At 37.0% G+C, this 15,733-nt stretch overlaps 1 protein-coding gene across 1 annotated transcript in view; it reads right to left on the reverse strand.

Moving 5' to 3' along the window:
* The window catches only part of DOCK4 (dedicator of cytokinesis 4), a 231,448-nt gene that overhangs the window by 112,852 nt on the left and 102,863 nt on the right, over window positions 1-15,733 (reverse strand). Inside the window, exons 9-10 of the mRNA XM_063309433.1 lie at window positions 1,850-1,931; window positions 835-895 (exon numbers count right to left, since the gene is read on the reverse strand). Of these exons, the coding sequence (XP_063165503.1) occupies window positions 835-895; window positions 1,850-1,931 (143 nt within the window). The remainder of the gene's footprint in view (window positions 1-834; window positions 896-1,849; window positions 1,932-15,733) is intronic.

Consider the following 15,733-nt stretch of genomic DNA (forward strand, 5'->3'; position numbering starts at 1 on the left):
AATAGTCTACAAAATTTATGGAACAACAAAAGGCTGGCTGGGGAATTCTGGGAGTTGAAGTCCACACATCTGAAAGTTGCCAGGATGGAGAAACACTGGACTACATGCTTGATCATTGCTGTCACATCTTCTTTGTTTTAAAATAACCTGTGCTCCTTGCCCTTAAAACTGCATTGGAATCTATCTGTGGTAAAATGGAAATAAGCAACATCCCCAGGATCTATTCTTGGCTTTGCAAGACAGAAACCATAGGCGACTGAACAGATGCAACTCAAATAAGAAATGTAGTCAACAGAATACTAACTACTCTATTTAACATTCATGGCTACATTTCTAGAAACATAAACTTCAAACTAAGCATAGATTTACACTACATAGTCCACACACACATATGTATACATACATAAACACACAAACATACATACATATTATATCTTCCTGCAACTATCTTATTATGCAACCATCTTACAGGAGTTCTTATTTAAGGACAATACAAGATTTCAGAAATAAAATCCTCCTGAGTAGCTTAGCTGATAATTTAATCATTTTTGTCTGCCTATACAAACAATTCAGTGTTTTAAAAGAATAGTAGTAGTAGTAGTAATATAACAATAGTAATAATAACTTTTCATGTGACTCATTCCTGTAGTTTGATAGGGTAGTAGACTGTTTGTTTACATCTGCCCTAAAAAGGGTTTGAGACTGACAAGTAATAAGTTTAATATATTCATGTGAATTCTTAACAACAGCAATTGCTGTACAATTAAAAGCTTTTCCTTCTTTTGTTACCTAGCATCTTCTATGAACAAGCAGGAGAAATTAGTATATGCATACCAATGCGTATAATGTGCACAGTAATGTAGATGTCCTTCCTAAGCTCACTGCTTCCCAAATCCTGTGAAGAATCAGAACAATCCAAAATTATCATGTGATACTTATTTTAAGGAATATTATTGTTTATTGATATAAACAATTTAAAATGTCTAAGTGTGCTTCTGTCTAAGATACTGAGTATCAATCAAGAAACAATGGAATATGGAGTTGCCAAATATAATTGATTAACACCACATTTGTACATATATCTGTTCATGGTTCAGAGAAATATTAGTAAAAATTTAACAGAGTATTTCAAAAATGTAAGTCATGTAGCCATCTCGTCTTTGGAGGTCTTCAAGTCTCCAAAGCTGCATTAACTCAAGATTTCAAATCAGAGAGCTGGATTAGATATCTTGGAATGATTACTTCAGTTCTATGCTTCCAGCAAATGTAAGTCCCACTGTGTAGTTAAGGTTGCAGCCATGAGCATCAAAAGCTTATTATCTGCTTTCAGTTTTATTATAGTGCTGCCATGAGTACCATCCAGCTTTTTTAAACTAGATGGAGTCCTAGTTTATCTGATGTAAATAATCACGATGTGACTCATATTAAACCATACAATGTGATTCTATCCATGAAAATAGATCCCATTCTGCTCATTCTTAAAACGTAATTTAGAAATTGTTTATCACAAAGTCTCACTGAAATGTTAAACACCATGTTTCATATTGGAAAGCAAAAGACTTCTTTAATTCTGGAGCTAAAATACACCTCAGAAGCAAACACTAAAGCTATCTTTGTGCCTTTCATAGCTAAATATAAAATTGCTCACAAGTACAGAGATACTAGGCCAAATGGACAGCTAAGTGCATTATTATGTTGTTTTGTTCTTATAAACCTCTTAGATATTAGCCTGATACATCTCTATTGCCTGCACTCTGATCATGCATTTGGATTACTGAATAAGGAATCAAATCTTTTTTAACTCATTAAAATACAGCAAATGGGGACAAGTACATATAAAACAACTCACCACAAAAAGAGAGCAATATCTTTCTGGCTTCTCTGGACATTTTGGCAAACCATTCCGATTCAGTTTTAAAAAGAATCTCTCACTGTAAGATAAATATTATGGTATAATTGGAACAGTGAGGTAATCTTATCTGTCACAGCCACAAGCAAAACAAAACAAAACAAAATGAAACTATTCAGTACATTTGGGTAAACAATACACTTTTGTCACTGTTTCCAAAGCAATCTTTTCTAAAATTCCAGGACAACGATGCAAAACCTGCCATTTTTCATCTATTTAACAGAGTAACTTTAAGCCTTTTGCCTCAAAAGCCAGCTCATTCTAGGTAAAAAGGCAGAATTCCACGAGGTTGTGAAAGATCCACTGACATGGAATCAAAGCCAGATGGGTCTTTAAAATAACTCATTGAATGAAGCAGCAACTCCTTAATCATATTTCTCATGATTGAAGAGTTGCTGCTTAAGTCAATGAATTATTTTAAATTCCTTTCGCAACTAAAATGTTATTGAACTTAAGAGATAATTTGTCATAGGACCTCAGCAAAGGTTCATCCATCGTTATATTATAAGGTTACTGGTAGAAAAATAATACTTGCTTTTTTAGCCCAAATCAGCAACAAATCACAGTTGTATGGTGAGGAGGAAAAGGAAGGACAAATAATTCACAAAATCATTTTAGATAAAAATTGATTGTGATACTCGGGTCAGAAGTCCAAATTTTGTTTTAGCAAACAAAAAAGTAAAAATTAAAAAGGTTTTTTAAAATTATTTGCTCTGTTTTTTTAACTAAGAATTCCATTCCCATTCCAGCTGATTTGTGCTCTGTACAGGATAAAATGTGTAATGTGGCATTCATAGCATTTAAAAACAAAAAAGAGGAAAAAGTTCAAAATAGCACATTCTACCTAATAGCATCAGTTAGAAACTTAACATGCAGTTTTAAGCTGCTATCAGAGGAAATCACAATCAACAGAAAAAATACTGACAGGGTTAAATGCATAAACTAGGGAATAAACAAAGCTTCCCTTTCTGTGCCTTCTAATCATCTTATTTCAAAATTTTGCCATAAATAAGAGATCACTCTGTGCATTCTTTTTAAACTAAGCTTTCTCAGCTGTTTCTTCAGCTTTTCTCAAGGGCAAGTGATTTGTCACCCATATGTTCTTTTCCATATGCAACAGTAAAAATAGCAGCCGGAACATCTATTCGAGTCTTTTAAAAGGCAGAATAAAAGGGCTAATATTAACAGCTGTATCTTGTATACTTTCCCAAGCTTCCATAAGTTTGAACAGTCTATAATGGAGACTGCATTCCTGACACTGACATTCTGATGAAATCCTTTAATTAGTTCACATTCCATATTAGAAATTCATAGATATTTGAAACATTTTATTTTCTACCCAGGTTCTAACCTTTGGTGTCAAAATTCAGAGTCTGCTGGGAAGTCAGAGTTTGCAGAAAAGGAAAGTGATTTTCATGCTGATAAGGTCAGATGGACAAAGTAACTTGCTCTAAAGTACTGTTCAAGAGTCAAATTCTTCCAGAAAAAGCCAAACTGCAATCCAAGGCAGATAGGCAGATGAATTCTTTAATGTGAAAGACAGGAACAACTCTTAGCCTTGCATGGGGAAAAAGTTCATCAGAGGGGGAAATTCTAGATTTGATAGGATCCTGTTTCTACAATTGCTACATAAACACATTAGGTCCACAGGCTCTTGGGCCAACTAAATCATACCAAATAAGCCCATGGCCCTCTATCACGACTCCTTCTATCAGCAGATCTTAAGGGCTTATGTAGCAGCTGTAGAGACAACTGTTATTTAATTTCTCACAATGTCTCTATGGCAATGGTATACCAAGGGAATTATGGGAAATGAATATGGTATATAGACACCTGGTGCTGTTCATGGCAATGAGTTTTTTTTTAAAGCATGACACAAAGCCCTATTACAGAGATCCACAATTCAAGATCACCCATCTCAGTTCTTAACAACAAATAATACTTTTACATCAACCATGCCTAGAATTGATTTGATGTTCCAATATTGATGTTAATTATTGTACACTATTGAGCAGACAGCAGATTCGAGCTTTTCTCTTCAAACCCCTGCATAGTACCATGATATCTGTTGGAGGCAATTTATAAACTTTGTTGGAATTGGTGACACAGTAGTCTCTCACAGGTTGGGTTAAGCAAACAATTCAGCCAAGTGAGCCTCAAATTTCTTCGTTCACTAAAGAACATATAAAAAAAAAGTTCTAATGATGACAATGGCTAAGTAAGAGATAAATGGCCAAGTATCTATCACCACAGAAAGAACTTCAAACCATCTGAAATGCTTTTCAATGGAATCACCTCAGGTATTTGATTATGATTTATAATCAATCACCAGTAATCCAGCTCTAGAAACCAGATCTAAGCAGTACAATACAATTTGTGAATTAAAAACACTTTAGTCCTAATATTTTGTTGCCATGGGATCAGGGGTACAAAATGGACAATATGCAGTGTAATGGAATCCAATTTCTAGAAAGTTTCAGGTTCCTCAGCAATAGTTCTGACAGATGTACAGTACAAATTTTGGGAGTGTCAGGTCATTAAAATATTCACACTTAGCTGATGTTTAGGGGAAAAAAGCAATTTGAAACTAATTTCATATATTTAGTTTTGTGAACACTTCTTACCTACTCTCCTTGACTATGCTTCTGGAAACACAGACACAAACACACAGATCTGTATGTAAACATGGATACTATCATGCTTGTTGAGCATATTAATTTTACAATGATGAACCAGGATAAAAATGCTTCAGCTGTCACATTTTTAGGCTGTCACCTTTCAATATCCAGACCATAATAACTTAATAAGTAGAGATCCCATTTGGAAAGGGGTATGAACGTGAGCCAGGTCATTTGTTAATTATCATTTAGCTTTTAATTCAAGATGTTATTTTATTAAGTTTTCCTTGGTTGTTGTAAGCCACCCAGAGTCACAATAACCAAACTGGGCAGTCATATACATTCTGTAAATAAATAAGTAGAGGGATTGACAGAAAAATCGGTGTCAGCTGAGACCTGAGAGTTATGTGCAAGTAAGGAGAAATAGTCTACAGTCCATCTTCCATCTCAAAGGTGACGCACCCATCTGCAATCTCAACGAGAGAGAAATAAACAGAACTGCTAGGACATGAAGAGTTCCTAGTGAGTAGACAAAGAAATTATTACAGTATGTAAAAATTCTTTGTAAAGAGACTGTGGAAAGGAAGGGAATTTAAAAAACAAAGACAAAAAACTTTACAGCCCTTAAAGGAGCAGAGTCAGAAATAAAAGTACAGACTGTAGCCAGAAGCTAAGACAAAACACAGAAAACTCCGTAAATACGGTAAGAAAAAAGCTTATAGAAGAATATCTGGGTATAAGCTAACTATAGGACTAGGTGAAAAGATTGTGCTATTAAAATGTAAGCACTACCAATGTTATCTGTGAGGCAATAAACAGATCCTTTGAGGATGAAACCTATACTTGTTTGTCCTGCCTGTGCTAAAACCATCCAAAAATGAACCCAAGACACCCACAATCCTGGGGTATATTAAAAAAAAAAAAAAACCTGTTTCAGATCTCCATTGCTTTGGTTCATATTACAGTGGATCATTGTTTCTTCCACAATACTACATTTCTGAGAGATAGGGGGAAATCAAAAGAGAATCCTTATCTCTCTAATCAGAAGTAACTACTGCTGAACTGGCTGCTCTCCTAGCTTTTCTCAATCTTTTGACTCTGGAGAAACCCTTGAAATATTTTTCAGGCCTCGGGGAATCCCTGCATATTCAGGCTGAAGCATAGGCCAGAAGTTACAAAATTATTATATTTGTTTCACGTGTAGGCCTGTATATATGCATTAACAGTGTTCTTAAACTAAAAATAAAGACCGAAACTTACCTCTTTAATGTGAAGTTGCCCAAATTTGAAATAATTTTGTGAATAAATTGTGATCTCCCAGGGAACCCCCAGTGACCTCTCGTGGAACCCTGGTTGAGAAACTCTGCTCCAGTAACTGGGTGCAGGATTGCATTCTTAACTTATGTGGTGCTGAAGCTCTGAATAAAACTCCCAAGAGCAAAACAAAATGCAAATGCTTCTTCTTCTGTAATTCTCTACACTGAATCACCTTTTCCTCTTCCCAAGATGATTTTAACTGAAAGAACAAGTTGTTTCCTTTGCAGTAATGTCATTTGGTTTTCTTTAAGATGCCTAAATACATGACAGCTGAAATATGCTATGCCAGTCTGGTTTGAATGCCATGATTAGGGAGAGAAACAGGAAAGATCCCCCAGAAGAGATTAGGAAGAAGTCAGTAATGGATTTGAATATTAATATTTTGCTTCTATTACTAAAACAACAGTGTATTTCTGGTATGGAATATACCTAATGCTCTTTCATATCAATTTTGCAGCTCCTATTTCCAATCACTTTTTTTTTTTTTACACAAAAGACTGCTTCTACACTACCAAAACAACAGGATAGATCCGGCTTCTCTTAAAGACATCTGTTACATAAAACATTTATATCACAAATAACATCAAAATGCTCACAATATTTTCCAGTAAAATGCCCCGTATTCAAATATTCCAACCCAAATGGAATCTAGTCTATCTACCTATCTCCTCTTTCACGCTCTATAAATCACGTCTGCTTATGCTACAGTTCCTGACACTATTGAAAAAGCTGCCAGAAATAGCTTACCTGCCAGTTAGTAAACAAAACAGAAGATACCACCACACCACACACAATTTCAGCTGAATCCTGACATTCAGAGCTACCACTCAGGTAGAAACCTGATGGATTACAGCTTGCACACCTGTTGCATTGATACAAGCTTCTCACAGTAAATGTGTGAAATATGAACAACATACATAAAAGCATAACCATCCCTAAAGGGTTTGTGTGTCTATCAATGGGACCATGATTTTAGTAAGAGAGTTGTGCTTGTACTTACATGATGCATTGCAAATGTGAAGCTTCAACTTCTAAACACTGTTTTGCACAATAGCTGGTTTGCTATTGCCTACTTTCAGAAAGTTTTGTGAGTTCTCTGATCAGTCTACAGCTTTTCTGAAATCAGCCAAGGTCAGGTAAGTGCTTCCAATTTGCAGAAGTTTATAACCATGAACTCACACTGAAGCCACAGGTCACAAAATGGTCAGCTCAGTTCTTTCTTCCTTTCATATTGTTTAGATGTACATGTTAACCAAATACTTTACAAGACTGGTGTAGTGATGAAATTATGTGAATGATGCACCATGTGAAACTAACTGTATAATCTTTTTGTATGTTTTCCTGTAATAGAAATTCAAGGAGAGTGAGGGAGAGAGAGAAATGTATGTCCTCAGGGAAGTTTGAGGTATACTTCAAAAGCTCTTAAGGATGTCTGGCAACTGTTAAAACTAATGGCTTACATAAAATATAAGCATAGAAAGGATTTTTGAATAAAATACAATAGAATGAAGATTGCCTATGATTAAAGAAAGTAGTCTGAAAGAGAAATAGCAAGCATTTTCTATTTTTTGGTTTAACAACAATAAATATCATTGTTCTATATAGCAATGGCAAAAATTAAAAGGAAGCAAGTCAGCTTGCAAGAACATTGACCTAATTTATGGTCCAGGTGCATTATATAGAACACATCTGTACTGTTTAAAGGTCACTTATATTTTCTAGCATGCCTATAACTAAGCTGCATGTTGTAAATCACTTGTTGACAAGGTCAAAGATTCCTGAAAACACGTTTGCATTCTACATATGTGAGGGTGAAACTGGCAAGGTCAGAAACAAAGAACCTGACACCAGAAAAGAACATTATTTATTTTATTTATTTATGGTCAAAGATCAAATATCACAGTTAAAATGCAAAGCATTCAACTAAAATTCATAACGGGAATCAAGTATAACTAGCTTTTATTCAGGTCCACTTATTTCTAAAGGCAATTGCTATAGTGCAAAATTAGGCCACTTTTCCAGAAAATTCAAAATACTGGATCATTTAGTAAAAAATGCAATTGCCTGCTAGGACCAGCCTGAGTGGTTTATAGTTAGGGGAAAGATTAGTTCTGACCTCCAAGAATTGGGCAATTCAAGAGTTCATGTGCAACTGATTCAAGTCAGTATCTGAACATATGCATAAACAATCTTGATAGGGGATATTATTCAATTTTCCCATCAGCACCACTAACTTTTTACACTGCACCAGTGTAAAAGCCTTCTCAGTGAGGACACAAGAATGTACTAGTAGTATTTGGGGGTAGTAAAGGATGGATACATAAACTCATTGTAGCAGCAATGTGAGATATTAGTTCTAACTCTTTGCACATCAAGATCTAACATTCTCCACTTTTACCTCTCTCCAGGTTTTCAATCTACAATGAACCAGATGAACCATCCTTTCATAGGAAAATATCTATCAGTAAAAACTAAGCCATAAATTCTTCCCTGTATGTTGGTTTGAGCCTCAAACAGTGTAAAAACACTGTGCAGGTGTATAGAAGGACTGAGAAGGTATCTTCCATATCCAAAACTGAGAAACTAAAAGCAAAAGAAATCCAAGATTCAAAGCCTGGGACTTTTTAAATAAATAGACAGTGTGACTGCATGAGTCTACAATTGCTGATATTCATTATTAGGACTTCTTTTATCTGCAGTAAAGCACCTTATCTGAGCTTTGCCCATGTCTTTTCACTACTAGCTCCTGAGTGAGAATTTGAATTTGATAAAGGTGCACTCCTAAGCCCTGCATGAACCTCTGACAATATATAAGGCACACACTTGTCTCTTTATTCCCATAATTTAAGGAGTGCAGGTGGAATATGTGGGTTCATGATTTGAGTCAATTCCTTGCATTATTATAATGCAAAAACAGATACTATAGAGGATGGAGTTATTCAATACAGTTAAATGCAGGCTGCTGCTGCTTGTACTGTAAAGTCACATTGGGAAAATCTCAGTTTGCAAATGTTATTCTTTATTCGTTCAGTCACTTCCAACTCTTCGTGACTTCATGGACCAGCCCACGGCAGAGCTTCCTGTCGGTCGTCAACACCCCCAGCACCCCCAGGGACGAGTCCGTCACCTCTAGAATATCATCCATCCATCTTGCCCTTGGTCGGCCCCTCTTCCTTTTGCCTTCCACTCTCCCTAGCATCAGCATCTTCTCCAGGGTGTCCTGTCTTCTCATGATGTGGCCAAAGTATTTCAGTTTTGCCTTTAATATCATTCCCTCAAGTGAGCAGTCTTGCTTGATTTCCTCGAGTATGGACTGGTTTGATCTTCTTGCAGTCCAAGGCACTCTCAGAATTTTCCTCCAACACCACAGTTCAAAAGCATCGATCTTCCTTCTCTCAGCCTTCCTTATGGTTCAGCTCTCACAGTCATATGTTACTATGGGGAACACCATTGCTTTGACTATGTGGACCTTTGTTGTCAGTGTGATGTCTCTGCTCTTAACTATTTTATCGAGATTTGTCATTGCTCTTCTCCCAAGGATTAAACATCTTCTGATTTCCTGACTGCAGTTAGCATCTGCAGTAATCTTTGCACCTAGAAATACAAAGTCTTTCACTGCTTCTACATTTTCTCCCTCTATTTGCCAGTTATCAATCAAGCTGGTTGCCATAATCTTGGCTTTTTTGAGGTTTAGCTGCAAGCCAGCTTTTGCACTTTCTTCTTTCACCTTCATCATAAGGCTCCTCAGTTCCTCTTCGCTTTCAGCCATCAAAGTGGTATCATCTGCATATCTGAGATTGTTCATGTTTCTTCCAGCAATTTTAACTCCAGCCTTGGATTCCTCAAGCCCAGATTGTCGCATGATGTGTTCTGCATACAAGTTGACTAGGTAGGGTGAGAGTATACAGCCCTGCCGTACTCCTTTCCCAATCTTAAACCAGTCCGTTGTTCCGTGGTCTGTTCTTACTGTTGCTACTTGGTCATTATACAGATTCTTCAGGAGGCATACAAGATGACTAGATATCCCCATACCACTAAGAACTTGCCACAATTTGTTATGGTCCACACAGTCAAAGGCTTTAGAATAGACAATAAAACAGAAATAGATGTTTTTCTGAAACTCCCTGGCTTTTTCCATGATCCAGCGGATATTGGCAATTTGGTCCCTAGTTCCTCTGCCTTTTCTAAACCCAGCTTGTACATCTGGCAATTCTTGCTCCATGAATTGCTGAAGTCTACCTTGCAGGATCTTGAGCATTACCTTACTGGCATGTGAAATGAGTGCCACTATTCAATAGTTTGAACATTCTTTAGTGTTTCCCTTTTTTGGTATGGGGATATAAGTTGATTTTTTCCAATCTGATGGCCATTCTTGTGTTTTCCAAATTTTCTGGCATATGACATGCATTACCTTGACAGCATCATCTTGCAAGATTTTGAACAGTTCAAAATCCAAGCACTGCTTTAGCCACTTTACTATTAATTATGAAGGCTATTCCATTTCTTCTGTGGTCCTCTTGTCCACAGCAGTAGATCTGGTGGTCATTTGATGTGAAGTGGCCCATTCCAGTCCATTTCAGTTCACTGACGCCCAAAATGTCTATCTTTAATCTTGACATCTCACCAATAACCACATCCAATTTGCCCTGGCTCATAGATCTTACATTCCAGGTTCCAATGGTGTGTTCATCCTTAGAACATTGGATTCGCCATTCACCGCCAGCACCGTCGGCCGCTAGCCGTCCTTTCGGCTTTGAGCTAGCTGCGTCATCACGTCTGGGGCTAGTTGAACTCATCCTCTGTTCCTCCCTAGTAGCATTTTGACCATCTTCTGACCTGGGGGTCTCATCTTCCGATGGTATACCGACATATCTCTGGTTGTACTGATCCATTAGTTTTCACGGCAAGAACACTGGGGTGGGTTGCCATTACCTTCCCCAGGGATCACATTTAGTCTGACCTCTCTGTCATGACCTTCCCATCTTGGGTGGCCCTTCACAGTTTAGCTCATGGCATCATTGAGGTGCTCAAGCTCCAGCATCACCACAAGGTAACGATCCTTTGCTGAAGCAGTTTGCAAATAGGGTAAAGAATATTCAGGAAAAACCTAACAGAGACTGTATGTATAGAAACTCCCTGCAACCATTTCAGTGGCCACAGAATACAAATTAACTATCGGAAGAGGGGGCTACTCTGTGTGTATGTGTGTGTATATACACGCACACATGCACATGTGTGTACACATACATACATTCATACAACAACTGACATTTGTTGTAATGCTAATGGGGTAAAAAGTCCCTGATTTATTTTGTTGTTAATAACAGCAAATATATGAGGAAATTAAAAAGAAAGAAATGTGATACTTCTATACTGAATAATAAATCTGTTAGAAGTAGGACAACGAACAAAAGACTAGTATGGGATAATGATAATCCCCTAATTTTTGATATGGAATAATAGTGCTCCTTAAAGCTTGATCTCTTTCAAAAGTTTCCTCTCTGCAATGAACATGTGTTGAAATTTAAGATCATCTAAAAAGAGGTAGTAAATAACTATGTATTAATTGATTGATTGGACTGATTATTCGAATTGACCTTATCAGTACAGCAAGATAAAATTAAAACAGATAAAATATAAAATATAAACAAAGCATAATCAAATAATAGAAAGGGATACAATAATAAAACAAAATACATACATATGTGATCACAGTACAAGGAGGCAGTAATCAGATGAGAGAGTTGCCTTTACAGGGTAACCCAATTTGTTCAATATATTGGGCTCTTAAATCCCCAGCCTTCAATATGAATATAGCAATTCTGCATACAATATATGCAATATATTGCATACAATATATGCAATATATATTATTGAGGTGAAAGGTCCCCTGTGCAAGCACTGAGTCATGTCTGACCCTTTGGGGGGATACCGCTTTCACGACGTTTTCTTGGCAGACTGTATCCAGGTGGTTTGCCATTGCCTTCCCCAGTCGCCACCTTCCCCAGCAAGCTGGGTACTCATTTTACCGACCTCGGAAGGATGGAAGGCTGAGTCCACCTGACCCAGCTACCCAAGAATCCAGCTTCCTCTGGAATCGAACTCAGGACGTGGGGAGAGTTTCAGTTGCAATACTGCCGCCTACCACTCTGCGCCACACAAGGCTATATATACTGTGTGTGTGTGTGTGTGTGTGTGTGTGTGTGTAGTCAACTATATGCATCTACGAAGCTTAAATATCTGTCTCCACTATTGGAAAGAACTGCGTACTGGGACCCAAATTTTAGATTGTCTTATTTTCTCCAGGGTATGCAGTACGCAGTTCTTTCCAATAGTGGAGATAGATATTGAAGCCTGATAGATGCATATAGTTGACAATTAAACAGGATATGAAAAATATTTTCAATATCAGGGAAACCACATATACAAGTTCTCTCATAGTATGGAATGTTGTGAAAGCGTCCATATTTGGCCATTGAATCCAACAACTTAAATCTTGCTCTGGAAAAAGTCCTTCTTAAAGATTGGGGCAGACTCATAGAAAGGTATTTTTCAGGTTGAAAATTTGTTTTGTTAGTAAAGATCTATTTTTGGCTAAAAGCTCCAAATCAATTTGAGCACTTATGTCCATAACTCCCTGCATAAAAATTGTCCTTGCTTGGGGGTCCTGGATAAATTGCTAGTTTAACTAGGCTGACCATATTGGTTTTATTTGGGGAATAAATTTCTTAATGTATGTGTCTGATTGTTGCTTTTTGTTGCTTTCCAAATCTTTCCCTTTTCCAATAAATTCCATTTTTATATCTAGAGATTTGGCTTTTTTAGCTTAGCATTTTTCATCACTCACTACCACCAAGCCAAATATTGAAATAAAGTGATTTGTTTGGAATTTCTCTGAATTTAAGATTTTCTTTCACAAAGCTCATTTCTTATTGAAGAAATATGCTGTCATATGCAAGCTCATCCATTCATCTACAATTGATACATTAAATGTAAGGAATGTTAATTGTGGTATTAACATGTTTTATTTCAGCATTCATTGTCATTTTTGAAGAGATGCAGACATAAATTGTAGAGGAGCATATCTTGGAGAAGGTATGCAGAGACCATTAGCAAAACATGACCTTGGTCTGGGAAAATAAGATAGCGTGAAAAAAAAACCTTAAATTTGTGCCACCCTACCTTGACTATCTTTAAGAAGGAGGGAAGGGGAAGGAGAAAGGCTGAAATCTGTTATTATAGCCTGTATCTATAAAGTGTATTTCTTGTAGTGCCTGCTTCCTAACTTGGCCTACCTCAAAGGGCTGTAGGTGTGTGTGTGCTTGTGTATGTGTGTGTGTCTGTGTATTTGATATCCCATAATCTTGAAAAGTTTAAGAATCTAAAAGTAGTCCTTGTTTAACTACCACAATTGGGACCGGCAACTCTGTCACTAAATGACATGGTTAAGCGAGACATCACACAACCATGGTGGGCTTATGACCTCACTTCTGCCAGTCATTAAGTGAATCAGCCATGGTCATTAAGTGAGACATCACATGACCGCAATTTGTGATTTTACTGCTGGCTTCTCCACTGACTCTCCTTGTCAGAAGCTGGCTGTGAAGCACGCAAATGGCAATCATGTGACCGTGGAATGCTGTGACAGTCATAAGTCTGAGGATTGGTCACAAGTTACTTTTTCAATGCCATTATCACTTTGAATGGTCGCTAAACAGGACAGTTATTATAAATCATTATAAAAAGTCAAAGACTGTTTTCATTTAGGCAATTCCATTCTACCAGGGCTGAATGGAGAAGTTCCACAGTGTACACAGTTCAAGTCATACCCAGTTTCACAAATCTGTACCCTCTTCCTCTCTTCTTATTGAGATTTTTCTAGGACAGTGGGAATCACAGTGACAAAAACTGCAAAACACTGCCTTCAAAGTATTTGGGCCATATGTGACTTCAGACACATTTACTTTTTCTGAGGAAAGTTAACACAGAATTGTAATCAGAGTAATTTAAAACAATGTTGGGTAACCATTTCAACATTGTTGGTTTCTTTCTTTCTTTCTAATTGTCAGCTGGAGACACCATCAAAAAATTTTTTTAAAAAAATTGTTACGTGACTTCATTGTGGTCAGATCTTCATGAAATGCTACCTTCGAAGTAAGGCCTTGCTTTTCAAGCAAAAGTTCCTCCAGATATCAGTACACCTATCACCTAACAAAGATAATCAAAAACAGTTCCCTGAGGGCCAAAGCTTTTCCTCCATTGGCACACTGAATTCAGATCCTAGGTTCACAGGATTGGACTCATGCTGGAGCATGTAAGAAATCCCACAGTTGGAGAACAGATTAATTTACTGCTGGCAAAGCTAATGCCACTGAGAAATGTCTAACAGTGTATGTTAGCCATGATTCATTCTCCTCACTTCAGTTTCTTGGCTTCTTACTCTTGAAAGCAAATGACCAGGGCTCTTAAGAAGTCATATCCTAAGTTCCAGCCAAAACTAAAGCAATCATGTAAATCAATGTGGTTCTAAAAAAAAATCTTTCTAAAATGGGGGTATAATAATGCGCTAAAATATTTGAATGGGAATGACCTAATTTCTTCAGAACTCCAAATAAATAAAAAAACAAGTTTTAAACAGAAGACCCCAAACCAACAGTGTTAGCTCTTTGAGATGGAAGAAAATGAGCTTTATGTAGCCATGATCAATCTTACATGGATGATGTGTGGATGTTCATTTAAGGAAATGCCACCAAAGGAACCAAGAACTGTCAGTCAACTATAATGCAACTCTTATTATATTGCTAGAAATCTGGAACATACACATGAGAGCATAACATCTTATCTTAGTAACATCTTTTACATGCAATGAATGAGAATTTCCAAGCCTGTATCTCTCTAAACTAGGGGAAAATGTATTTATCTTTTAATCACTTGTGAATATTTTTTTTCCTACAAAATGCAAGCAAAAGCCACTTCATATATCCTAGTATAACCTAACACAGAGCAATGTAGATAATAACTAAGTTCTAGGTTTTCTGTTAGATAACTGCAGTTCCATGGTGTGCCAGTAGTTTTATAGAAGGGCTTTACTGAACTGTTTCTGGGTGGTTAGTGTGTTTAGGATTCTGCAATCCATTTTTGAATGCTCTTAAAAGAATCCAGTATAAAAATATAAAAGATCAGGGAAGTGTATGATATTCCTACAGTATGATGATATTGCCCCCACAAAAATACGTTTTAAGGAAAAATTAAAATAAGTTATAACTCTTTTATTTTAACTATAACTATTTCAAGTGGTCATCATTGTATAGGTTTTCTAAAATAACACTGAGTTAACATGGCACCTATCAGCAAGCATAATCAATACAGTTTCTCAGGTTGTCCTGAACTTGTGACACGCAAGATCTCTCTCTTAAAATTCAGTCCGTGTGGAAGCAGTATTGTAACACACTCTGTAGCTTGGACTAAAACAAGTGGTGGATTTTGGCCATACCGCTGGCTCTCAGGAAGGAGGGAGCACATTCCAAGGAGATGGAGGAGATAAGCAGAGGCACAGTCTGGGAGGTAATGGCAAGAAAACAAAGAGGTTCAGAATAGCCATGCCCTAGAGCTCTCCCAGGTTATTTCCCCTTAGGTTAGGTAGAGTAGCTTTAGTCTGGCAAGATTCTGTCTATACGGTGTGAGCAAATAAAGAACTAGAGTTTGAATGGACTGACTCTTTGTTGTTCCTGGGCTGAGTCTGACAAACATGAACGATAATAGTCTAATGTTAATGATCTCCAAAATTAGGGTTTTCTTTCCAATTAAAGTAACATATGCTTGAAGCATATGTTGCTGATGCATTAGACCCATCAGACAAATGCCTTTTAATGACTGAAGAGTGGTTATA

Source organism: Candoia aspera, chromosome 7 (assembly GCF_035149785.1).
Source record: "Candoia aspera isolate rCanAsp1 chromosome 7, rCanAsp1.hap2, whole genome shotgun sequence".
Taxonomy (NCBI): Eukaryota; Metazoa; Chordata; class Lepidosauria; order Squamata; family Boidae; genus Candoia; species Candoia aspera.